The 25,682-nt window shown below is 42.3% G+C and overlaps 1 protein-coding gene across 17 annotated transcripts in view; it reads right to left on the bottom strand.

Annotated features, from left to right (window-relative positions):
- PTPN13 (protein tyrosine phosphatase non-receptor type 13) overlaps window positions 1-25,682 on the bottom strand; it is a 184,377-nt gene that overhangs the window by 137,246 nt on the left and 21,449 nt on the right. For 16 of the 17 annotated variants that reach the window (XM_037896821.2, XM_043545416.1, XM_043545418.1 and 13 more), the window contains exon 2: window positions 4,821-4,940. In XM_037896821.2, the coding sequence (XP_037752749.1) occupies window positions 4,821-4,935 (115 nt within the window). In that variant the 5' untranslated portion in view covers window positions 4,936-4,940. Of the gene's footprint in view, window positions 1-4,820; window positions 4,941-5,456; window positions 5,574-25,682 lie in introns of all 17 variants that reach the window. The other variant, XM_043545414.1, reaches the window with a different exon arrangement.

Here is a 25,682-nt window from a genome sequence, read left to right as displayed (position 1 = left end):
CCCTGTTCTATGGATGTGACAGTTTTTTAAGGGTATGCCAAGGCCAGGTTGTGGGAGGTCAGGCAGGTACCCAACAAGTCTTTAGATAGGGCCAGATTATGCCCCACCCTGCGAGCCAGCAGAAGGGAGTGGATGGTGCACCATACCACCATTCCCTGTGCACAGACAGAAACAGGCTCTGCAGAACTACCACATCCTCTCCTTGTTCAGGCGGGTGGGACAGAAGAGGGGCAGGGAGATCCCTGTCTCCGTACCCCCAACACACCAGCAACATAGTTACAAGAGCACAAGGGGGGAGCGTACACTGTGACCTGTTGCAGTTAACTCCCTTCTCAGAGTAGTGGAGAGACAGGGAAGGAGATTTTTTTTTTATTAGGGGTCCACTAGTAGTTTTAATACTATGACTAGGACTTCAGCTAGGAGTTTCAGGTCCCAGAAAAACAATTACTACTTCCCTACCACCAATGTTTTATAATACTGTATTGCAATGCATGCATGCATGCATGTACACACTCTTTCTTCCATACAGCCACAATTCGCAAGCTGGCCTGGTCTCTCCCCATTCCACTCTGGTATTATTTTTAACTCATTCAACTTTGCCTGGTCCTATTGGTTGTCTGTTTCACCTCAGCTCCCCGTTTTTTTTTCCACCTGGTCCACATGTTTTTCTGTTCCCCACCACACATATCTTGATATGGGATTGGACCAGGTGACATATTAGGTCCTTTCTACCCTTAACTTTGGGTGATTATTCACAAGTTATCTAGCTGAAGCAGGTGATTCCTGGTTTATTTTTTCTTGGCAACAAAAAACATGACATGCCCTTTTCATTTCTACAGACACACACCAAAGATATTGCACCTGAAAGACTTGTTACTTCTGACCTCATGGAGTACAGGGTGCAAGACCCAGCATGTCTGAAACAGCTGAGACACCCTCTAAACAACAAAATTGTTGTTGCAAGTAATTAAGTAGGAGGAGGTCTAGGATCAGCTTTTTCAAATCTATCTACAGATTAATCTAAATATTATCACTACTCTAACTAGCAATACCAGACTGCCTGATCTTCTCCTCCACTTAACAACTTATCATACAACATGCAGCCAATTCGGTGTCCAGAGCTGATTTTTTTAAAATTTGTCTTTCAGTGATAGGACACTTCAAACCATTTTTTCCATTACTTATTAGCTATGGAAACAATTTATGAAGTGCCTTTATGCAGAAAATTGCAGAAAATTGGAGACAGCCCATAGGAGAGCAGCAAGAGGTTTAGAAAACACGTCTTATGAGGAAAGGTTGAAAGAATTGGGCACATTTAGTCTACATAAAAGAAGACACAGTATTTAAAGATATAGTAATAGTCTTCAAATAACGTACAAGATTGTTATAAAGGGGATGGTGATGAATTGTTCCTCATATCCAGTGAGAGTAGGACAAGAAGTAATAGGCTTAATTTGTAGCAAGGGATTTAGGTTAGGTGTTAGGAAAAGCTTTCTAACTACAAAGATAGTTAAGCACTGGAACAGGTTATCTAGGCAGGTTGTGGAGCCCCATCATTGAAGGTTTTAAGAACAGGGAGGGTCTAGGTGTACTTAATCCGGCCCCAGTGTGGGGAGATGGGGTAATGAACTCGCTGAGGTCGCTTCCAGCCCTACAGTTCTAAGATTTAATGATTCTGTCATCTGGTAGAATTGTAAATAAAGAGTAGGCATAATAATTTGCATGCATGTATATTGGCTAACGAATTATACATACTGTAATTAATCCATCTATGGTAAACAATATAAGAAGCAATTTCAGCTTTGTTTTTAATTAAACACTTGAGTGGGGTAAGGTTCTGGGCTCAAACATAAAAAATGCAGAAGGCTACATTCAAAACAGACAAGACTTTTGGAAGTAACGAAGTTATCAAATCCATAGTAGTAGTTTGTTTTGGCCAATCTTCTTCCATTACATGGAAAAAAATAATTTCTGAAATTAGCCATGTTACGATAGTGATTGTTCAACGTCTGCCAATAATTGGCTGCCTTTGACACTGTTGATTATGAGGTATTGCTTGTGTGCCAGAGAACCCTGGAGGGAACTAATGGAAATCCCAAAAGGTTGGGTACTATAGTAAATGAAACAATGAATTCAAACTACTGTGGCTCTTTTGGGTAATGTTGATCACTAATTTGGCTCCTGAACCACTGAGGTCTGAGTATCACTGTTCTACAGGCTACATTCCTAATTAAACCTTTCAAGTACAGACATACAAATAAACTAAGCATTGATTAATCAGCTTTGACTGTCCTTTTTATTATAAGGCTGGATTGTTGGTGGTGGTGGTCTTTAAAAAATTTAAGAAGTTAGAAAGGAAAACCCCACTTTAGGACAACAAACAGTAAATCTTCTCTCAATTATGCAGATGAACTCAATTAAAATCATATTTTCCACAGGCCATTTTTACCTCTGAAAATTGTGTGGAAGGAATTAATAGGAACTCTTCAATGAAAATCATGCTTGTTCTAAAATAATCCTACTGTCACTACATAGTAATTCCTGCTGATTATTGCCCATTACTTACTTTAAAAGAATTGGCTAACAAGGCTTTTGTTACTGCAAGATTAAAAGCCTTAAGGGGGTTGAAAGATTTATTCCAGTTCTTTAAATATATTTGAAAAGCTGTCCCATTTGTGAACCGAAAAAGTTTTTTCATAAGCTTCTTTGTAACCCTTTAAAACAAAATTATTGTCCAATATAGATGACCCACATTTTGAACTCTTAACTTTCGGATTCATCTGAACCTTCCAAAAAATGCTACAACAAGGCCTTATCCTACAAAACTTTACTCACATGAATAGCCCCATTGAAACCAGCAGGACTACTCATAAGACTAGGCCCACAGTTTGTTTTTGTCCAAATCACTTTCTGAAAACAGCATTCACTAGTATGCCTAAGAAGAAAGCATTATAAAAGTATATAAAATAATGAATGGCATAAAGAAGGTAGAACAGGAACTTCTGCCCTCTCTGCCTTGTAACACAAGAACAAGGACACATTCATTTAAATTAAAACATGGCAGATTCAAATAGATAAATGGAAATATGTTTGACACAACGCATAATTAAACTGTGGAACTCATTACCACAGAAAGTCATTGAGGCCAAGAATTTAGCAAGATTAAAAAGGATTGGACATTAACATGGATATAAATAATATTCCTAGTTACCCTAACTGACAATTTTGGAAGGAAAATTAAACCTCATGCTTCAGGGCTTAAACCAATCTTTAAATATTAGAGATCAGGAAAATCCCACATCTGCCTAATGTGAGATGACCTAAGCAACCTGTACTGGCCACTGTTGGAGACAGCAGCCGAGACAAAACATGAGTCTGATACTATATGGCAATTCCTACGTTTTATTTTACACTTCTGTTAAAAAATATGAAGTGTCAGTTTGGAATTAAATGCTTGAAAAAAATTTTTTTAGTGGGCCTTTATTTAGTAGCTGTGACTGTGTAAATAAACCCTTCCCTAGAACAGAAGGGGTTACGGAGCTGTTTTGGGCTGGGCCCCACTGCACCTACAAATCATGCCAGGACTGGAGGAAGAGTTAAAAAGAAGGAACTCTACTCAGATGGGTGAAAACTTTGGGAAGGGAATAGGCTGTTGAGCTTCTCCAGTCCTGGAGAGAGGACTGGCAGCTTACAGAGCCCCTATGCTCCCAGAAGGAGGGTGCAGACACCCTGAGTCGAAGGGGAAAAAGAACTGCAGCTTTGCACTGGAGCCTACTGAACTCTGAAGTGCATACTGATACTCCCAGGACATCAACAATCCCTCTGAAGCAGTGATACTCCCAACTCAATGGTTCAGGGGACAAATTAGCGATCAACATTTCCCAAAAGAGCCACAATAGTGTGAATTTATATGTAATTCTCACAGGAAAATGACTGACCAAGTATTCTACAATTGGTTAATAACATAGTAAAGGCATCCTGATTGGTTAATAACTTAGATTGGTTAATGAATAAATCACACAGTGTTTTAATATCATGTGCTGCAAAGAGCTGTAGGAGACACATTAAAGAGCCACTTGTGGCTCCCAAGCCTCAGTGTGAGTATCACTGCTCTGAAGTAAGAGATGCCCATATCCTGGAAGGAGCTGCCTACAGGTTTTTCTTTACTTTTGTTTTGTGTAACCCTTTTTGCTGACTACAGGCTGTTTGGTGGCTTCACCAGAGACACAGAAGAGACTGTCAAGAGGCCCTGCCAGAAGGTGAGCACCAGCCTGCTAAAAAGACGCCCGGCAGTATCCACTGGGGTTGGGGTGGAGTAATTGGACTCACGTGTGTGCACTCCCCATGTTGTCTAAAAGAGGGTGACCTACCATGGGCAGATTTGTGACAGTTGCAGAAATAAGTAATTTTCAAAGTAGGGTCCAATTTCTCAGAGTAAAATTACACATATAGTCGTATGTGCACATTTACGTACAACAATTAGCACATGTAAATACAACTTCTCCACATCGGTACAAGTACGCTTTCAGAGACCAGCTTAAGGCTGCTACAGAAGTCTGACCTTTGAGCCTAATTTACATTTGCAAAGGGGAAAGGAGGATGGCTGCAGGGAGAAGGAAGAGAGAATACCCTTAGCTTTGCCCAGGGCGGTTTAATGCCTAAAGAATTCATCGCATACAGCATTCCAGATGCTCCAGATTGGCGCCTGACACATTGTCATTTCTTCAAGCTTTTACTCCTTTAAAGCAAAGATATTTAACTTGCTCTCAACATTTCTCCAGTAGCATATGTGCTACCATTCTAAAGGCATAAGAGATTACCTTTTCTGAATAACTCTTGAAGGCTTTCCGCACTTTGATTCAATACAGCCCATATTTCTTCTTCCTGCAGTGGCCCTCCCCGAACCTCCAGGGCTTCAGCCAGCGACACATGCATGTTACCTGGGAAAGAAGACATAACTGGTTTAAGAAGGCGTGTGCGCGCGCGCACACACACACACAGTCGTTTTTTCCTTATGCGTAGCATTTAAGTGGAAATGTATATTTTTAAAGCCTAAATCACAAACTCTCTATCATGCTACTGTTAATAAAATATAGGTGGGGAGTGAGGGGGGCATCCCCCTACAGAATTTTAATCATGAGTAAAATTTTTAATTAAAACATCATGATTATAATGAAGCAGAGAAAAAAAAGGAACAGTTTTGGAAAAAAAAAAAAACATATTAGCTTCATGTACTATCCAACAATTAACTGCAACATTCTAGCATTAAACTATCTGAACATCTACTATGGGCAGGAGTTTTCTTTGTTTAAACTACTGATCAGAATGATTAATATCTTCAGTTGATTTACATTAGTAAACCCATTAACACTTTCTGACTGGAATAAGTAACACCAGCAATTTATCAAGAACAATCCCCTCCACTCCCAACATCACAGTTTTCAAATTTTTCCTACCCGAATCACAACACAGTGTATGCTGCTTAGAGAAAGATCAGTTCTGAATTTATGTCTGCTGTATTCAGTGTCTGCTTAGTAAGCATGGGGAAAAGTGTTGATGTATAGATTGTATCCCTGAAAATAACACAACTTTGTTGCTTCATAGTTAGGAGAGTTAAAGACTTTGCAAAAAATTTGACAGTGCTTTCACAGTAACAAAAGAATACCACCATAATGTGGTGCACAGTTGTTTAATCAATCAACATATTATATGAGTCTGACAATAATTGAATGTATCCCAAATGTATTCTTTTTATTAGTCTAAGCTCCATTCATTCCTATGAGCTGAAAAGCATCTCACATTTACTTACTAATTTTCTGCAGCTGAGCATGGATGCCAAATGTTTTCATCTTAAGCAACTGTGTCATTTTAGTGAAACATATAATAATTCTGCTGCAGAATCAGATGGAAAGTCTCTCTGTTTCTTTCATCTGTTGCAGCAACATCTTGGGGCACGCAGATCTCTTATATAGCAAATTAGAGATAATAATTGCTTCATTTTCCATTTGGAAAGACTTCGCTTCTGGCCTCTGTTGCCCACAAGAACCCCAGACTCCACAGCTTCCATCACGTCCTGCTAAGAGAGAGCCATTTAATTCCTAATTCTAACTTCATGGGGTCAGTACCTTGTTCTTCTAGGAATGTGACATATGTGCCTATAAAGCAGGTTATTTCTGAAGTGCAGCAGGTTTGTTTGTTTTTTAAAGCAACCAACCAACAACCCCAAAACACAAAACAAAAAAAATTTTTTTTTTTTTTTTTAAGTTTCTGGTTCAGGTTATCATTGCCAGCTCATATGCCCTGACATTTTGTAGGAGAAAAGAGATGGTCTATATTTTCTTGCTTATATGTATTCTTATGTAGCTCATGTGGTGATTTTATTAGTTATCCAGCTTTAAGCCTAGCCAAACATACGCAGTTGCAGGAAGGAGCTATGGCTATTCAATAGGTGGCACATATCACTCTGAGACAACACGGAACCAATCATCTAATATCATTTTAGAGGGTATTGCACCACCAAAGGTACCTTTTTCCACATAAGATGAAAACCAAAAGTCTTGACCATTCGTGGTCAGATCGCCAGCTATGTAGTGTGACAAAGTTCCTGCTCTACCTTGGTGGGTCTTGCGCTTATTGGCGGATTTGCTCGCCTTGGAGCTTCACGGCAGCCCTCAGCTTGGCCATTTTTCTGAACCCACAGTCCAGGTCGACTCCTCCTGTGTCTGACCAGGAGTTGGGAAGATTTGGGGGGAACCCGGGCCCGCCCTCTACTCCGGGTTCCAGGCCAGGGCCCTGTGGAATGCAGCTGTCTAGAGTGCCTCCTGGAACAGCTGTGCGACACCTACAACTCCCTGGGCTACTTCCCCATGGCCTCCTCCCAACACCTTCTTTATCCTCACCATAGGACCTTCCTCCTGGTGTCTGATAATGCTTGTACACCTCAGTCCTCCAACCGTCTGCGTTCTCACTCTCAGCTCCCAGCTCCTCACACGCACACCACAAACTGAAGTGAGCTCCTTTTTAAAACCCAGGTGCCCTGATTAGCCTGCCTTAATTGATTCTAGCAGCTTCTTGATTGGCTGCAGGTGTTCTAATCAGCCTGTGTTAATTGTCTCCAGAAGGTTCCTGATTGTTCTGGAACCTTCCCTGCTACCTTACCCAGGGAAAAGGGACCTACTTAGCCTGGGGCTAATATATCTGCCTTCTATTACTCTCCTATAGCCATCTGGCCCGACCCTGTCACAGTAGATATGATCTGGTCCCATCACCATAGTATCCTGGGCAGGTTTTGCAACATCAGGATGTTAATCCTATGGCCTAGCCAAATGCCTTTTTGAATAGCTACATTCCATCTCTCATTTCCCCATGCATTTGGTATCCTTCACTTCCTGACCTAAACTGAGGTACCATGTTATTGAACACTGTTAAAGAGCTGTTCAGGCCTATCCGGAAGAAGAGATTACTCAGCTGGTGCAGTAACTGTGGATCTTCGAGATATGTGCTCCATTGCATGTGTGCATGCGCCTCTCGAGTCCTCAATCAGAGATTTTCAGTTAGCTGCGTCTGTTCAGCCTGTGCACGCATGCTATGCCTCCTCATGCCCGACACCAAAACTATATAGGGGTATGTGGGCGAACGCCCTCAGTTCCTTCTCCACCCAAACGTCCCTCGAGGAACAGTCAGAAGCAGAGGGGAACGAGGGTGGATAGTGGTAGGTGTTTGAAGGGTGGCTGCCCTAGCCTCTTATTCCTCAAACGTCTCTTCCTATGGGGGGCGGAGAGGGGGGTGAGGGAAGGAGGGTAGGGCTGAAAAACTCTGGCCTTCCTGTGAGAAGATACCAGTCCCTGGGGTCCCAATGCAGCCATAGGGGAGCCCATATGGAAGTCAGTGGCACGCAGGGTTAGTTCCACCACCCTTGATAGTAAGCGCAATCCTCCTGTAACTGTCAGACAAAGGGTTCTTGGGGGAGGTATGTCAGAGAACCCTGAACATAAATAGAGGAGACTGACTGAAAGTCTCCCTCATTTTCCTTTATCTCGTCCAATGGGGGGGATGGACCCCACAGAAAACGGTGGAGAGTCCTGCAGTACAGGAGGGCAGTAATCAAGAGATCAGTGTGTCTGTATCGAGACACACTCAGTACCCATGAGAAGAGGGGACTCTGGCTCATCTGTTATCCAGCGATCCCTTGTATATCCTTAATTCTTGAGGTACCGCGGAAGGGATTGGTACCAGCACGGTATCCAAGGCCACGGTCACTGACACCGATGGTACCATTGGTGTGTACTGAAGTTGATAACAATGGTGTCTGGTGCCATTGCGTGCTTGGTTCTGAATGCGCAGGTACCAACATCTGGGCCAAACATGAAGGTGCCCGACCTGATGTGTACTCCTGCCCTCCTTGCTTGAACACAGAACCGAGGTCTCATTGGAGCTGTGTCCTTTTTCCTTGGAGCTGTGGGACTTCACAGTCCCGCTGATATTGGAGGAGGAGTCCAACTCAACGACACCAAGCCGAGAAATCGAGGCTTTGGAGACTGTGGATCTTGTCAGACACCCGATATTTTTCAGAGCTGGCCCCTTAAGGTGATATAACGTGATAGTCCATGCTCCTCTTTTTTGGAAACTTTCCCTGACACTTCCCATGTCTCCCTGGTGTTAAGGGAAGGTTGCGCTGAGATAGAAAGGGTGCTGGATCTATCTGGAGACAGATGTATAAGGGGAGTCTCCTGACTTGGCTCAGACGCTGGTACCAGGGAGCGCTCCATAATAAACAGCTAGCGCTTAATCTCCCTGTTCTTCCTCACGCTGGACTTGATGGCTAAACAGAAGTTGTACTTCTGGGAGATGTGAGACTCCCCCAAGCAGTGGACGCACTTAGAGCAGCCGTCGCTCACTGGTATGACCTCTCAGCAGGAGAGGCAGTGTTTAAAACCTGGAGAGAGTCAGGCATGGCCTGCCAGGAGAAACAAATCCCACATAGTGAAAGAGAGGAGAAAATTATCATCTCCCTACTTAGCTCTACTAACTATCTATAATAACACTAAAACTAACTACACTAAGTATTCTAAGAGAGTGATAAAAGCCGAGGCATGCTCAAGGCAGACAGGCTAAGGCTCTGTCTCAGGCTGAAGCAGCTGAGAAGGAACTGAAGGCGGTTAGCCTGAGCACCCTTATATAGCCTTGGTGTCTGGCACAAGGAGGTGTAGGGCGCATGCGTGGGCCAAACACACACTGCTAACTGAAAATCTCAAGGGTTCAAGAGGTGCATGCACACCTGAAGTGGACCACCCGTTGGGGCACTATTCGAAGAAGTGGCATAGGTATTTAAACAGTGGGTGAAATTTTTATATGTACCTATAGCTATAAATTGTTTACACTTTGGAATCCTTTAGAATAAAAGAGATGCTATATTCAAATATATGTAATTATCACTTATGACAGAAGAAGAATACCTGGCACAGACATTGCTGCCGACGTCCTACACAGTACTCCTAGACTGTACTGCTATTTGAAAGAACAAACTCATGGTTGCACTAGGTCACTGAAATAATTTAGATTTCTCTAAGTGATTAACTATGTTTAACATTCAATTTTCATTAGATGTATTTATTCATCTGAAGTTACTAGGTCAAATCAGCATATTATAAATAATTTACAAGTGTAAAGTCACAAAAAAATTAAGGACTGAAAGAAATCCATTAAAAGAAAGTCAAGGAAATTTGTAGATGAGGATTAAAGTTTGAAAATCTGAGAAGAAGGGGAAGATGCTTCAGTGTTATCCTACTTCACCCTGTTATGATTAGGTACTTAGAGATTATGGGGCAGATTTAGACTTGCATAAATGGATGAAAGCCAGACCTGCACCTGATTCCAGTCTGAATTTGACTTGAACAGGGAATTTTGTCTCAAATGTTGAGATCTGAATTTACAATAAAATGGGATAAAATAGGTGGAAAAAGAAGGGATATCTTCTGCCTGCAAAGACTGAAGGCAGGTGTTATCAAAATGTTGACTACTTATGCCATACCATAAGGAGGTATGTGCTGACAGCTTGCGCAATACAGTACCACAAAGAAGATCCCAGAGAATTTAGCTCCTCGGTAATTGAGGTTAGATTATAAAACTGGACAGCTCTTCACATAATACGCTTCTATGTAACTGTGCAAGGTACATTTATTTGTACTGACATGTATATACGGAATCAATGGCAGTGGGATCTGGAGCTTTTCACTTGAGTCACTGATTCTAATCCAACCAAGGCTGATAGTCCCTGAAATTTTTTTACCACCTGATACATGTTTCCTGGCCTGTGTAAATTAGTCCCTCTACAGTTTATTTTTAGCAACCTTGTTCACGTTAGCAAAGGGCCCAGGAAGGGAGGAGAAGAAAAGGTTACCACATTTGCTTTAGGTAACCATAAAGCCTAACGCAAAATTATTTTTGCTACTATATTTTTAATTGACTAAACTAGTCAGTCTCCTCACTTGCTTTTAAATGTCGAATGTAAAGTAGCTAGCAAAGCTTATTACAGCAGCTTTTATCATTCCATTCAGACACACATAGAGGCTATTATCTCCAGCTCACATAATCTTCAAAATAACTTTGCCTTATGGGTTTATTCCCCATAGGTCCCAAGACTGCATCTGCATTATTGTATGTGTAGGTCAGTAAGTGAAGATTTTCTCTTGAGGTTCTCATTTCTTCTCCTACCTATGTTTCCCTGTTTCTTCTTCTGCATCCTGAATTTGAAATAAAAGTCTGAGATACCCGCTGAGAATGGCGAAGCGAGAACATTTTAAAATGGCACATGCCTGATTCAGTGCACACTCTGTACATCTTTGTTTTGTTTGAACACTTTATACCAGTCATAAGAGCAGGAACGATTTTCATAAATCTCACTGTTGAAGCCAATGATAGACAATTTTGTCAAGTAGTTCTCAAATATATATATTAGAGACTACAAATTTAAAAGTGGAATTGAACAGTCACTTCAGAAAGCGAAACTACAACTTAGTCCATGTATTATATGAGTCCATGTATGATATGTCCTCCTGTTTTGAATTTTGACCTTAATATATTGTTCACGGGATTTTGTCATCAATTTGCACTGCCAAAAAATGTGTGCAACAGATGTTCCAATGGTGCTAAAATTTGTGTAAATCTTGTATTTGGGAATGATGTTAGAGTTTCTGGATCATCATTTCATCTCAGCCATAGAACTACTCTGGATTTAAATATTCTTTTCCATTTGATGTCATTAAAAAAAGAAAAAAGTACTAATAAGGAGATTCTCTGTGTTTTAGGTCTGTCCTAAATGACCCACAGATTGACAAAACAAAAAACCCCTCAATTCATTTATATAAAAGCCCGAATTCCAAACTTATCTTCTTCTGTACCATATTCTGCATTACACTTAGAATAAGAGAACAAACTGCATGTGTACCAACAAAAATTGGTTGACACTACTATCCACAGCAAAGCTGTTCTTCTCTTAGCCACAGGTTAACTTCATAGACCTCTCCCCACTTCTTTCTCTTTTTAGATTAAAGACCCACAAGAAGCAACACAGCAAGGGAAAGCTTATTATAACAGTGGAGTCAAAAATTGGGTGCTTATAAATTAGGTTCCTACATTTATATTTAGGTACCCAAATACACATTTGGTCCAATTTTCAGATGAGCTGATCATCTTCAAACCCCGTTGAAGGCAATGGGAGCTTCAGGCAGTGCTTAATTTGTGCCAGGCTGGCACCTCTGGTCTTGGCAGTTCATAGCCCTGGCACCTCTAGGCTTCCCATGTCAGTTATGAATGTAAAAAAATGGCTTGAGCTACAGCATCTAATTGCTTGAGCCCTGGCACCACTTTCATTGCAAATTAAGCAAATTAAGCTCAGCACCTTTGAAATTCCCCCCATTAATATTGTGGGGCCTAATATTTTGGAGCTAATCTCGCGGCCTAAAATTGCAGAACATTCTGCGTTTGTATTGACCAACTCCCCTCCCGCATCATCTTCAAGTAATGGAATGTGTCAGTATGTTTGAGTTTGTCCCCCTCTCAATGTAGTTTCTGACAATATGCCAAAGTGAGGAACCCGGGAAAAAGTTACTGTGGATGTGGCACAGTATCCTGTGAAGATACGAGATATGAGATACGAGCATGCCTAGATGTGTGCACAAGAAATTACATGCCTAATTTACATACACTGATTGCACAAAGAAATCAGGAATTTTGTTGTTCAAATACCCAATTCACACATACAATCATGGTAAATACATGTGCTAAGTCCAAACACATTCACATTTTTAATAATTATCCCATTTTTTTCAGGAAAATGCATAATAGGTGGCTCAACTTTTCCTTTACCCTCTTTAGGGATGAAGCAGAAGAACTTGTGCAAAATCCAGTACTTTCACTCTATTCGGGGATGAGAGAAAAAAAAAGTTTCTCTCCCTCCATCTGTCATAACCCTTAAGAGTTGTAGGCTCCAAGATGACATTGCAGCTTTTCCTCTCTATTAACAACTCCCATGGATTTCAGTAATTCAGAGTTTTGATGACCAACCAACAATCTTCTCTGGTACCTTTTGCTCTTATTAATTACCTGTGTAAGTAAGATATTATTATTTATTTTAATGCATACTGTTCCCTTACTGGTGGCCACTGCAATGATCATTGCTAATTCAATCAGTTTTTAAAGTGTGGGAGTAAAAAGAAAGCCTTTCCTTGTATATTTGTCCAGCAAAGTTCAATATTTGTTTCTCATTTCCCCCTTTGTAGGCAGATGCGGAGTTTAACAAACACTACGAACAAGGTACATCCATCTTCCTTGGATAATCTTTGAGGGATATGAGGAAGGTTTCTTTGAAATCAAACACCTCTTCTTCTGAGTGAGAGCTCAGTGGAACAGGACTGATAGTGGGTAATCTAAGCTTCTGTTTGAATGTAGAATAGGGGGCTTCTGCAATTTTTTTTTAAATGGGATGAAGACTGGCAAAGTGCACATCCAGGGTGTATAAACACTGCTGGTATACTCAGCGGAGCCATGCAGTGATACTCTTTGAAAGACATTCACTGCAAGCCTCAGACATTTTCTTGCAAGCCTTCATCTCCAACATCTGGAGTTTTAGAGAGCAGAATGTGCCATGCTTGGAGTTGAGGCTTGCATTTCCAAGATACTCTTTCTTTATGTTGCTCTAGAAGCATGAGCTTTCTCTTCTGGTTGATGGGGGAGCGAGGTCAGCCTGTGGCACAGACCTTACCCCACAATGGAAGGTTGGCAAGTACTGCTGCCAGCAATACACTCCTTCCCTTTTCTCTTCCATACACTCTCACCAGAACAAGATAAACTTGTTTATTTGATGCTTCATGTGGAGCAAAACTAGCAAATCCACTCCAAGCTGTGTACCATTCTCATGTGAGTCATGTCTTTTAGGAGACGACTGCACAATGTTCTTTCACACATCAAGTGTCAACGATGCTCAGCAAAGATGACATTTCACATCTAGCACACCAACGCTATTCAGAACGCTACATAATTATGACTACAAAGTAAACTTAATCCTTGTAAATGTGAACAACAGTATGACTTGTAGCCATCTCGAGTTTAATCTTCAGCATAAGAATCTTGGGCAACTCCCTTATTTTGGTGGTGATTGACTCCATAGAGGTGGAGTCAGCTACGAAGAGGCATGTCTCCATAGGTGTGTTTTTCATAAGCAACTTTTTTTTTAATTGCTGAGAAGGAACAGAGTGCCTGTGACTAATGGAAATCCAGTAAATGAAAGTGACTAACAGAACTGGGAAGACCGGTTAGTAATGGTAACCCTTTTTAAATAGGCAGATGAGCCAATTATATCATCTCATTAAACAGCTTCTACAAAAACAAACAATCACTATTCTAATGCTGCATGAAATAATTACAGGCTAGAATAATATGCACTACACAACAAGTAACCTGTTGATGCAGTAATAATCATGTACTATGTAACTTTCCACAACATAGAGTATAATCTTTGTAGAGAAAATGGGTGTCACTCTATCCCTAGCAATCCCTCTTAATGGTTAGGTGTGGACACTATTGTAATGCTGCTGTCCATGAAGCTACAGAGACTGCAATGATCCTAGACAGCAGGGTTGGATGAAAACTGATCATCATTTTTGACCAAAAAATAAAAATAAAAAATTGGATAGGAATTTTTTTTTATTTAAATCACTCACTTAAATCAGTCTATCTTCCTAAACTGGCCCATGAAGTTGGAAAGTGGCACTGTCTGTACTAGGATAGGGACAGACCCTTGCTGAAAGACAACCTCGGGACGGCAGCCCATTATGTGCACCTTGCTCCTTCCATTTTAACTAGGAAAAAGAACCGGCCATATAATTTGTACATGTTTCTGCTTGTTTCACAGCTGAAGGAGAACTGACAGGTATTGTTAATTAACAGAACCAGCTTGAAAGTGACACACAGAAAAGATTTAAACATCACTAATGACCTGATGGCATCCCTGGGAAGCAGTGGTTACTATTATCTTCCAATCAGTCTATGGTATTTATTAGGTGCCTATGACTAAAATAACAGTGATTGGTGCACTAGAATAAGTAGGCAGAAGTACAATGGATCACTAAGTTCAGTGTCCCAGTGCAGATTTTCTGAACAAGCAAGTTCCAAATTAAGTGGAGAGTACCGAATACCAGTTTCATCCACAGACTTACCCATTCACTCAAAATGTATTAAAGTAGACTAAGGGCTTGTCTACACAGGAAAATTTTACTAGTTACCCAGTATAATTATACTAGGTTAGTTAAACCAATATAACTCCCCACATGGACAAATTTATTCTAGGATAAGAGTGGCTTTTTTCAGTTTTGCTTAAATTCCTTTCAAACACATAAATTAAACTGAAAAAGCCACTCTTATTCTGGAATAAGAATGTCCACACAGGGCATTATACCAGTGTAATTATATCAGTTTAAATTCACATCTTAGGTTATACTGGTATAACTTTCCAGTGCAGACAAGCCATATTACTCTATAGCGGTCCGTAATCTATTAGGGACTAATGATGTCATCCTTAGGGCTAGTCTACACTAGAAGCGCTACATTGGCACAGCTGTATTGATGCAACTGCGCCCCTGTACCACGTCTGGTGAAGATACTCTATGCCAACAGGAGAGAGCTCTCCTATCGGCATAATTTCTCCACCTCTGTGAGAGGCAGAAGCAATGTCGGCAGGAGAGCATCTCCTGCTGACATAGTGCCGGTGTGGACAGTGGTTAGGTTGCTGTAACTTGTTCTGTTTCTTTGGCTAGAAGCTGGAAATAGAAGTTTTCACAGGGACATGATATTTGGTGTGCAAAGGGAAAAAATAATTCGGTACAACATTATATGTTGTTATGGATGGAACCCATATGTCTTTAGTGATATGCCATCATTTCTCACGGAAGAGCGCTATAGCTCCTAGTAAGGAGGGTGAGACGTTATATTTTGATTCCAGTTCCTTTGCTCTACTACAGAAAGGTTTGAGTTTCTGTCCTGGGGAAAGGGCATAAACTTGGATTTCAGTTACTTGAACTTTTTGAGCAAAGCTATAAAAAAGAAAAATTTCTTCTTTTAGGACCAAAGAGAGAGTTTTAAAAGTTCAGGATGCTCAATACCATGTTTCCTCAAACAAAGGGAAAAAACATGCACTCTAAATCTAAGACTTATTTTACATTAGGGACAGCAACAAAAAGAATAAAAATAAAGCTTCTTTCAAAATCCTCAATGTTTATTTCTCTTCTTTACATATTGTTCCTCCTCTGAAAATGACTGTACTCTCTAAATGCAGGCTAAGTTCTTAGAAATGTAAGGATAGATACACAGCAAAGATCAAATTCATAGTTACTTATATCACACGTCAAATAAGTTTCAGAAATAAATGGTATTTTACACCCACACTCCACTGTACTTTAAAATCTGTATCAAGTATTTCACTGAAGAAATCCGATATTCAGATGCAAAGGGTTACAGCCTTCTTATGGAGAATAACTCTGCTTTCCAAAAGGGATTACCTTCAGAGAACTGAGCTCCACTCCTGAGCAGGGCTGCCAGCATTGCATTCTCTAAATGACACAGACAGAAACTTGCACACCTCTGGCGAAAGTTAGGTACATGGGCAAGGATCTGACTCGATTTACCAATTTATGTAATAATGGACCTAGTTACACGAAGTAGAGAGCACAGACACTTGACAAGCTACTGGTTCATAATTTCTTACTCCCACTCTGTTCCATTAATCATGTCAAAGGAATCCATAGGAGAGAGACATTCTAAAAGAAATGAGAAGCACCGGCTGGTAAGACTTCAATTCTAGCTCTCTAAAATTCTACCCGTCATGAAGGAAAGTAGTGCCTTTCATATAGGAACTCATTCTTATTGAATTCATTTTGCAGCATAGGACATAGTCCTGAAAGACAGGAGGGGTTTTAATGGGCCAGAACTGTAGGTCTATTTTAGGAGCTGTCAGCCATGAGTTTTTTGTTCTCAATAGGGAGCTTAGAAAGCTTATTAAGGTTTTTGACCAAAGACAGTTTTACAGCAGGAGTCTGCAAGCATTTTAAATAGATTCGGTACCACCAGATGAACTAGGGCTGTGGAATCAGCTTTTCCTTTGTCCAGAAACTAACCTCCCTCTCCTCTGCATGGCACTGCAAGTATAGGGTCCTGGCACTTGTACCCAGTTTAATGAGGTAGAACCAGTTTATTGTTTAGTGTATAGAAATGTACAGTATAATTGCCTTCCTAAGAATCTTCCAATGAAACTCCTAGATATGTGAATAACTCTAGATTGCCCAAAGAGGAATCTGACCCTAAATGACTAACACTTCTTGAAAGCAAATCAGATTGGTAAGGGAATGGTGAGGATTTTTACTCTGAGCCAGAGCAATTTCTTAGAGGGTTGAAGGTGTGGGAATAGGTGGGACAGAAGAAGAAACTGTCAGGAGTTCTCCTAGGAATGTTATCCTTGAATAGGAACACGCTGTACTTTCCCAAGAGACATGGAATTTGATCCTACAACATACTTAACATGAGAAAAAGGTGCCAAATGAGCTACACAATCAGGTCACAGTATTAGGTCTATCAGGCACATGATTCAGTCACAAACAACTGAACCTCGCTCACGTCTAAAAAAATTCACTTTGAACACTGCCAGGAACTTTTATCTTCTTTCCTAACATAAATTGGACTGCCGTTGCCACCAGTTAGGCTCGTACACGGGAAGCAAAAGGCCTTTTGCTGATTGAGGGATAGACTGTATGACCTTCACTCACATTTAATAGCACTTATTCACAAGGGAAGTCCCACAGAAGCCATTTCAAGGGAAAACAACACGGTGCGGAGGATGTCTCTTCTTTGACTCAGTTCACAGACATTACGGTTCATTCTTGTTGTAATGTCAAATTAAGCACATGACAAGATTAGCTTGGCCCATGACAACTAGTTATAGTCCATACTGTCAACCTAAAGAGCTCTTCCTTCAAGGCTTGATTCTGCACACTCTACCTTTGTACAAGAGGATATAAAACTCATACATGCAGACTGGAATATTATGTACAGAGCAGAAGTGGGCTATTCTGTACAAAAAGAGTAGAAGTGGTAAAGATGCAAGTATTCTTGCATGCTTACCCCCGAATGTAGAAAGTTGCAGGAGGGGACAGACCAAGAAGATCTAACTAAGAAAGCAGGGTGAGGTGCAGTGGAAGTTGTTTTAGAACCATAAAGTGGATTTTGAATTCATTTGAGATGGGTAAAGTGACTGGGTCTTACTAGCTGGAGAAATGAAAAAAAATTCACACTCTCTGAAGTTTGTAAAGTAAATATTTAGAAAAAAATATCATGACAAGAATTGATATAGGAATAAGTAAGGATTTCAGCAGAGGCAAAGTTGCAAATGTTGAAGTAACTGGCTAACTACAAAAAGAAAAAGAGTACTTGTGGCACCTTAGAGACTTTAAAGACTAAGGTGCCACAAGTACTCCTTTTCTTTTTGCGAATACAGATTAACACGGCTGTTACTCTGAAACCTGGCTAACTACACTTTTTCACAAGTTGAAGCGCAATGCATGGTCAATTATTTTCACATCACTCACTTCAATTCTTCTGGGTTTTTCATCTTATATACAATTATAAATGGGAAGGTTTCTAGGTTCTTATACATTTGAAAAAAGAAAAAAAATAAATTTTACAACCACCCTTGGATGCATAATCTTTAAGCAGGAACAGTTCCATTTCTTTCTACATTACTGTAAACCACCACCTTCTCCCCAAGTCATATTGCTTTATAAACACAAGTTTGACTAAACGGGAACTCTTGTTTTAAAATTTCAGCCTGTTTTTAGCCACTCTACAACTCTGATATTTATATCATTCTTCCTTCAGTAGGAAATGTCTCATTACCACCACTAACACAAGGGTAAATACACACCCTCAAAACACAGCTATTGTGTTCACTGAAGCTATACATAATAACTGGAATTTCATGCCCCTTTAAGATAGCAATCAAATTATTAAGAAATAGTCTAAGTTTTGCAATAGGTTGCATTTTGTACTTCAGCTTAATTTTACATCCAATTTGCTGCAAGGGAAACATCTCTAGGCCCTGGTTTGCACTAGGAGTTGAGGTCGAATTTCGCTGCGTTAAATCAATTTAACCCTGCACCCGTCCACATGACGAAGCCCTTTTTTCGACTTAAAGGGCTCTTAAAATCAGTTTTCTTACTCCACCCCCGACGAGGGGATTAGTGCTTAAATCGGCCTTGCCGGGTCGAATTTGGGGTACTGTGGACACAATTAGATGGTATTGGCCCCCGGGAGCTATCTCAGAGTGCTCCATTGTGACCGCTCTGGACAGCGCTCTCAACTCAGATGCACTGGCCAGGTAGACAGGAAAAGGCCCGCAAACTTTTGAATTTCCATTTCCTGTTTGGCCAGCATGGCAAGCTGCAGGTGACCATGCAGAGCTCATCAGCAGAGGTGACCATGATGGAGTCCCAGAATCGCAAAAGAGTTCCAGCATGGACCGAACGGGAGATACGGGATCTGATTGCTGTAGGGAAGAGGAATCTGTGCTATCAGAACTACGTTCCAGTTTTCGAAATGCCAAAACATTTGTCAAAATCTCCCAGGGCATGAAGGACAGAGGTCATAACAGGGACGCGAAGCAGTGCCGTGTGAAACTGAAGGAGCTGAGGCAAGCCTACCAGAAAACCAGAGAGGCGAACGGCCGCTCCGGGTCAGAGCCCAAAACATGCCGCTTCTATGATGAGCTGCATGCCATTTTAGGGGGGTTTAGCCACCACTACCCCAGCCGTGTTGTTTGACTCCTTCAAGGGAAATGGAGGCAACACGGAAGCAGGTTTTGGGGACGAGGAAGATGATGATGATGAGGTTGTAGATAGTTCACAGCAAGCAAGCGGAGAAACTGGTTTTCCCAACAGCCAGGAACTATTTCTCACCCTAGACCTGAAACCAGTACCCCCCAAACCCACCCAAGGCTGCCTCCCGGACCCACCAGGCGGAGAAGGGACCTCTGGTGAGTGTACCTTTTAAAATACTATACATAGTTTAAAAGCAAGCATGTTTAATGATTAATTTGCCCTGGCATTTGTGGCTCTCCTGGATATACTCCCAAAGCCTTTGCAAAAGGTTTCTGGGGAGGGCAGCCTTATTCCATCCACCATGGCAGGACACTTTACCACTCCTGGCCAGTAGCACATACTCAGGAATCATTGTAGAACAAAGCAGTGCAGTGTATGTTTGCTGGCGTTCAAATAACATCCGTTCTTTATCTCTCTGTGTTATCCTCAGGAGAGAGATATCATTCATGGTCACCTGGTTGAAATAGGGTGCTTTTCTTAAGGGGACATTCAGAGGTGCCCGTTCCTGCTGGGCTGTTTGCCTGTGGCTGAACAGAAATGTTCCCCGCTGTTAGCCATGGGGAGGGGGGAGGGGCTAGCCACGCGCTGGGGGGAGGCAAATGCGACCTTGGAACGAAAGCACATGTGCTATGTATGTAATGTTAACAGCAAGGTTTCCGTGAAAGAGTGTACCCATTGTTCCAGAAAATGTGTCTTTTTAAATACCACTGTCCCTTTTTTTTCCCTCAACCAGCTGCATATGTTTCAAGGATTACAGGATCTTCTCCTTCCCAGAGGCTAGCGAAGATCAGAAGGCGAAAAAAATGCACTCGCGATGAAATGTTCTCTGAGCTCATGCTGTCCTCCCACACTGACAGAGCACAGACGAATGCGTGCAGGAAGACAATGTCAGAGTGCAGGAAAGCACAAAATGACCGGGAGGAGAGGTGGCAGGCTGAAGAGAGTAAATTGCGGGCTGAAAGAGAGGGCTGAAGCTGAAAGGTGGCGGCAGCATGATGAGAGAAGGCAGGATTCAATGCTGAGGCTGCTGGAGGATCAAACTAATATGCTCCAGCGTATGGTTGAGCTGCAGGAAAGGCAGCAGGAGCACAGACCGCCTCTACAGCCCCTGTGTAACCAACCTCCCTCCTCCCCAAGTTCCATAGCCTCCTCACCCAGACGCCCAAGAACGCGGTGGGGGGGCCTCCGGCCACTCCACCCCAGAGGATTGCCCAAGCAACAGAAGACTGGCATTCAATAAGTTTTAAAGTTTTAAACTTTTAAAGTGCTGTGTGGCCTTGTCCTTCCCTCCTCCACCACCCCTCCTGGGCTACCTTGCTAGTTATCCCCCTATTTGTGTGATGAATTAATAAAGAATGCATGAATATGAAGCAACAATTACTTTATTGCCTCTGAAAGCAGTGATCGAAGGGAGGACGGGAGGGTGGTTAGCTTACAGGGAGGTACAGTGAACCAAGGGGCGGGGGGTTTCATCAAGGAGAAACAAACAGAACTTTCACACCGTAGCCCGGCCAGTCATGAAACTGGTTTTCGAAGCTTCTCTGATGCGCACCACGCCCTCCTGTGCTCTTCTAACCGCCCTGGTGTCTGGCTGTGTGTAACCAGCAGCCAGGCGATTTGCATCAACCTCCCACCCCGCCATAAACGTCTCCCCCTTACTCGCACAGATATTGTGGAGCGCACAGCAAGCAGTAATAACAGTGGGAATATTGGTTTAGCTGAGGTCTAACCGAGTCAGTAAACTGTGCCAGCGTGCTTTTAAACGTCCAAATGCACATTCTACCACCATTCTGCACTTGCTCAGTCTGTAGTTGAACAGCTCCTGACTACTGTCCAGGCTGCCTGTGTATGGCTTCATGAGCCATGGCATTAAGGGGTAGGCTAGGTCCCCAAGGATAACTATAAGCATTTCAACATCCCCAATGGTTATTTTCTGGTCTGGGAATAAAGCCCCTTGCTGCAGCTTTTGAAACAGACCAGAGTTCCTGAAGATGCGAGCATCATGTACGTATCCCGGCTATCCCACGTTGATGTTGGGGAAACGTTCCTTGTGATTCACCAGAGCTTGCAGCACTATTGAAAAGTACCCCTTGCGGTTTATGTACTCGCCGGCTTGGTGCTCCGGTGCCAAGATAGGGACATGGGTAATGTCTATGGCCCCACCACAGTTAGGGAATCCCACTGCAGCAAAGCCATCCACCGTGACCTGCACATTTCCCAGGGTCACTACCCTTGATATCAGCAGATCTTTGACTGCGTTGGCTACTTGCATCACAGCAGCCCCAACAGTAGATTTGCCCACTCCAAATTGATTCCTGACTGACCGGTAGCTGTCTGGCTTTGCAAGCTTCCACAGGGCTATTGCCACTTGTTTCTCAACCGTGAGGGCTGCTCTCATCTTGGTATTCTTGCGCCTCAGGGCAAGGGAAAGCAAGTCACAAAGTTCCATGAAAGTGCCCTTACGCATGCGAAAGTTTTGCAGCCACTGGGAATCATCCCAGACTTGCAACATTATGCGGTCCCACCAGTCTGTGCTTGTTTCCCGGGCCCAGAATCGGCGTTCCACCGCATGAGCCTGCCCCATTAGCACAATGATGCCCACATTGCCAGGGCCCGTGCTTTGAGAGAAGACTGTGTCCATGTCCTCATCACTCTCGTCACTGCGCTGAAGTCACCTACTCACCCAGTTTCGCTTTGCCAGGTTCTGGTGCTGCATATACTGCTGGATAATGCGTGTGGTGTTTAATGTGCTCCTAATTGCCACAGTGATCTGAGCGGGCTCCATGCTTGCCGTGGTATGGCCTCTGCACAGAAAAAAGGCGCGGAACGATTGTCTGCCATTGCCCTGATGGAGGGAGGGGCGACTGATGACACGGCTTACAGGGTTGGCTTACAGGGAATTAAAATCAACAAAGGGGGTGGCTTTGCGAGAAACTGAATGGCCCCCTCAAGGACAGAGCTCAAAACCTCAAGGATAGAACTCAAAACTGGGTTTAGCAGGCCGTTGATTTCACAGAGGGAGGGAGGGGTCAAGGAGAAAATGAATACAAAACAAACCTGGTCTATTTCTTGTTTTGAGCCACTTCATCTATCTTTATGCATCTTGCTGGCAGCAGACTGTGCAGTACGACCACTAGCCATCATCATCTCCTGGGTGCTCGGCAGAAGATGGTGCAGTATGACTACTGGCCATCGTCTTCTGCTAGCTGCAGATTAAACGACAGTGCACTGCCAGTAGGACTCAATCGCCACAAGACGAAACAAGGGAAACGACCTGGCTGAGTCACTCCCATGTTTGCCCAGGCGCCCGGTTAAAAGAGCACCCAGGACTACGTCGCCAACGGCTACCATAGAATCATAGAATATCAGGGTTCGATGGGACCTCAGGAGGTCATCTAGTCCAACCCCCTGCTCAAAGCAGGACCAATCCCCAATCAAATCATCCCAGCCAAGGCTTTGTCAAGCCTGACCTTAAAAACTTCCAAGGAAGGAGATTCTACCACCTCCCTAGGTAACGCATTCCAGTGTTTCACCACCCTCCTAGTGAAAAAGTTTTTCCTAATATCCAACCTAAACCTCCCCCACTGCAACTTGAGACCATTACTCCTTGTCCTGTCCTCTTCTACCACTGAGAACAGTCTAGAACCATCCTCTCTGGAACCACCTCTCAGGTAGTTGAAAGCAGCTATCAAATCCCCCCTTATTCTTCTCTTCTGCAGACTAAACAATCCCAGTTCCCTCAGCCTCTCCTCCTAAGTCATGTGTTCCAGACCCCTAATCATTTTTGTTGCCCTTCGCTGGACTCTCTCCAATTTATCCACATCCTTCTTGTAGTGCGGGGCCCAAAACTGGACACAGTACTCCAGATGAGGCCTCACCAATGTCGAATAGAGGGGAACGATCACGTCCCTCGATCTGCTCGCTATGCCCCTACTTATACATCCCAAAATGCCATTGGCCTTCTTGGCAACAAGGGCACACTGCTGACTCATATCCAGCTTCTCGTCCACTGTAACCCCTAGGTCCTTTTCCGCAGAACTGCTGCCTAGCCATTCGGTCCCTAGTCTGTAGCTGTGCATTGGGTTCTTCCGTCCTAAGTGCAGGACCCAGTACCAGTCATACTGCACTGTCTGCTGCCAAAAGGCAATAAACGGCTGCTGTGTAGCAATGCAGTACCACGTCTGCCAGCACCCAGGAGACATACGGTGACGGTTAGCTGAGTGGGCTCCATGCTTGCCATGGTATGGCGTCTGCACAAGTAACTCAAGAAACAAGGCACAAAATGATTGTCTGCCCTTGCTTTCATGGAGGGAGGGAGGGAGGGAACGGGGGCCTGACGATATGTACCTAGAACCACCCGTGACAATGTTTTAGCCCCATCAGGCACTGGGATTTCTACCCAGAATTCAAATGGGCGGCGGAGACTGTGGGAACTGTGGGATAGCTACCCACAGTGCAACGCTCTGGAAGTCGACGGTTGCCTCGGTACTGTGGACACACTCCGCCGACTACATGCACTTAGAGCATTTGTGTGGGGACACACACAATCGACTGTATAAAAACGCTTTCTACAAAACTGACTTCTATAAATTTGACCTAATTTCGTAGTGTAGACATACCCTACGAAAGCATGGAAAAGAACAGTTTTTCTACAACAGAAATTAGCTAGTGTCAGAGAAGAAAGCTTCTAGCACGTTAGAGACTAACAAATTTAAATGTCAGCCTTAAAGTGCATTTTTGAAATAGTATCAACTGATACTCAAAAGGTCTGAATCTCAACAAATAAATTTACTCTGCCGTCATGAAAAAATAAACTAGATGAAGTCAAAAGGTAATTCCAGATATAAATGGCAACATTTACATGCATAATGAGTCACAGGAGAGATACATAGATTAAATATCATACACATTTATAAGGGGGATACAAACTTTCATGCTTCAAGGCACACTCCAACCACTAATTGCCTGGGATGAGGAAGTAATTCTTGATGGGCAAATTACTCCACAACTGTTCACTATAGGGTTTCCTGCAATTCTGTCTGAAACATCTGGCACTAGCCACAGTTGGAGTCAGGGTTCTGGACTGATGTAGTTCAGCCTTTCCCATAGGTCCCTAAATAGCTAATATTTGTACTACAGTAGAGCATAAAAGCCACACTCAGTACCTCACTTGCCATGGTCTGGCAACTGCTGGTCAACTATAGACTTTTCCAATGGCAACTACTATGGGCTTTTGGCATGCAACAGTACACAGCAGATTTTTTTTCCACCTCACTGACAAAGAATCCACATCCAGACTTATGAAATGCTCACCCACCTTTGTAAAGTGCTTTCAGATCTGTGGATGTAAAGCACTGTAAGTGTTAAGTAGCACTAGTATTAAGAACAGCACATTAAATATGACACTACTATTATCGTATCTATGGCATTTTTCTGGCTAACTGCACCGTCATTATCCAAATCATAATTTGTATCATATCTCTGGGATACCTGAAGAACAAGGCACTTTATGGGAAGTTCTTTTTTAGCTGTAAATAATTTTTTAAACCCTCTTTCCTTGTGGAGATCAAAAGCTTACAGAGAGGCTTACGTTGTCTAGCTTAAATCTTGCAATTAGGAGGTTTTAGCTCTAGATTAATCAGAAGACAAAGCTACTCAAAGACTTGGAAAGACTATAGAAAATCATGATCTTGCACTAAAACATTAGTTGATACAGCACATATGGCTCCGTATGAAATTTACACAAGTGAGTAAGGACAGGGAATTATTCATCATGTCATCATTCACTGCACTTCAGGGAACTATGCAATTATGACTTAGCAAAATTTGGTGCCCTGTTTATAATGTAACAATTGCTACATTAGGTATGTTGCTCCTTCAAATGTGTTTTTTTTTTTTTTTTTTTGGGGGGGGGGGGGTTACATAGAGCTGAGCTCTGATTCATCCTAAATATAGATGCTGCCAACAATAAATACAGACACAGGATCCTTTTTGTCTTTTAACTGTACTTTCTGGCTGTGGGATTGCAAACCCTCTTCCCTTTTGATGTGATAGGATCTTTTAAAAAAAAAAAAAAAAAAAAAAAAAAAAAACAGATCCTGGATCTACCATTTATTGCTGACACTAATTCAAATTATCATTAGATTTCTGGTTATCGAGCCAAGAAATTGAAAGAAGACCAAAAATGACTTTGCTTTCAATGTAAAGATGTAGCCAATTCAACTGCAGATGCAAAACACAGCAATTTATTATGCGTCACTGTAA

The sequence above is a fragment of the Chelonia mydas genome, chromosome 4 (assembly GCF_015237465.2).
Source record: "Chelonia mydas isolate rCheMyd1 chromosome 4, rCheMyd1.pri.v2, whole genome shotgun sequence".
NCBI classification, from domain to species: Eukaryota; Metazoa; Chordata; order Testudines; family Cheloniidae; genus Chelonia; species Chelonia mydas.
Note: the sequence above shows the minus strand (reverse complement) of the source record. Positions and strands in the feature narration are given on the sequence as shown.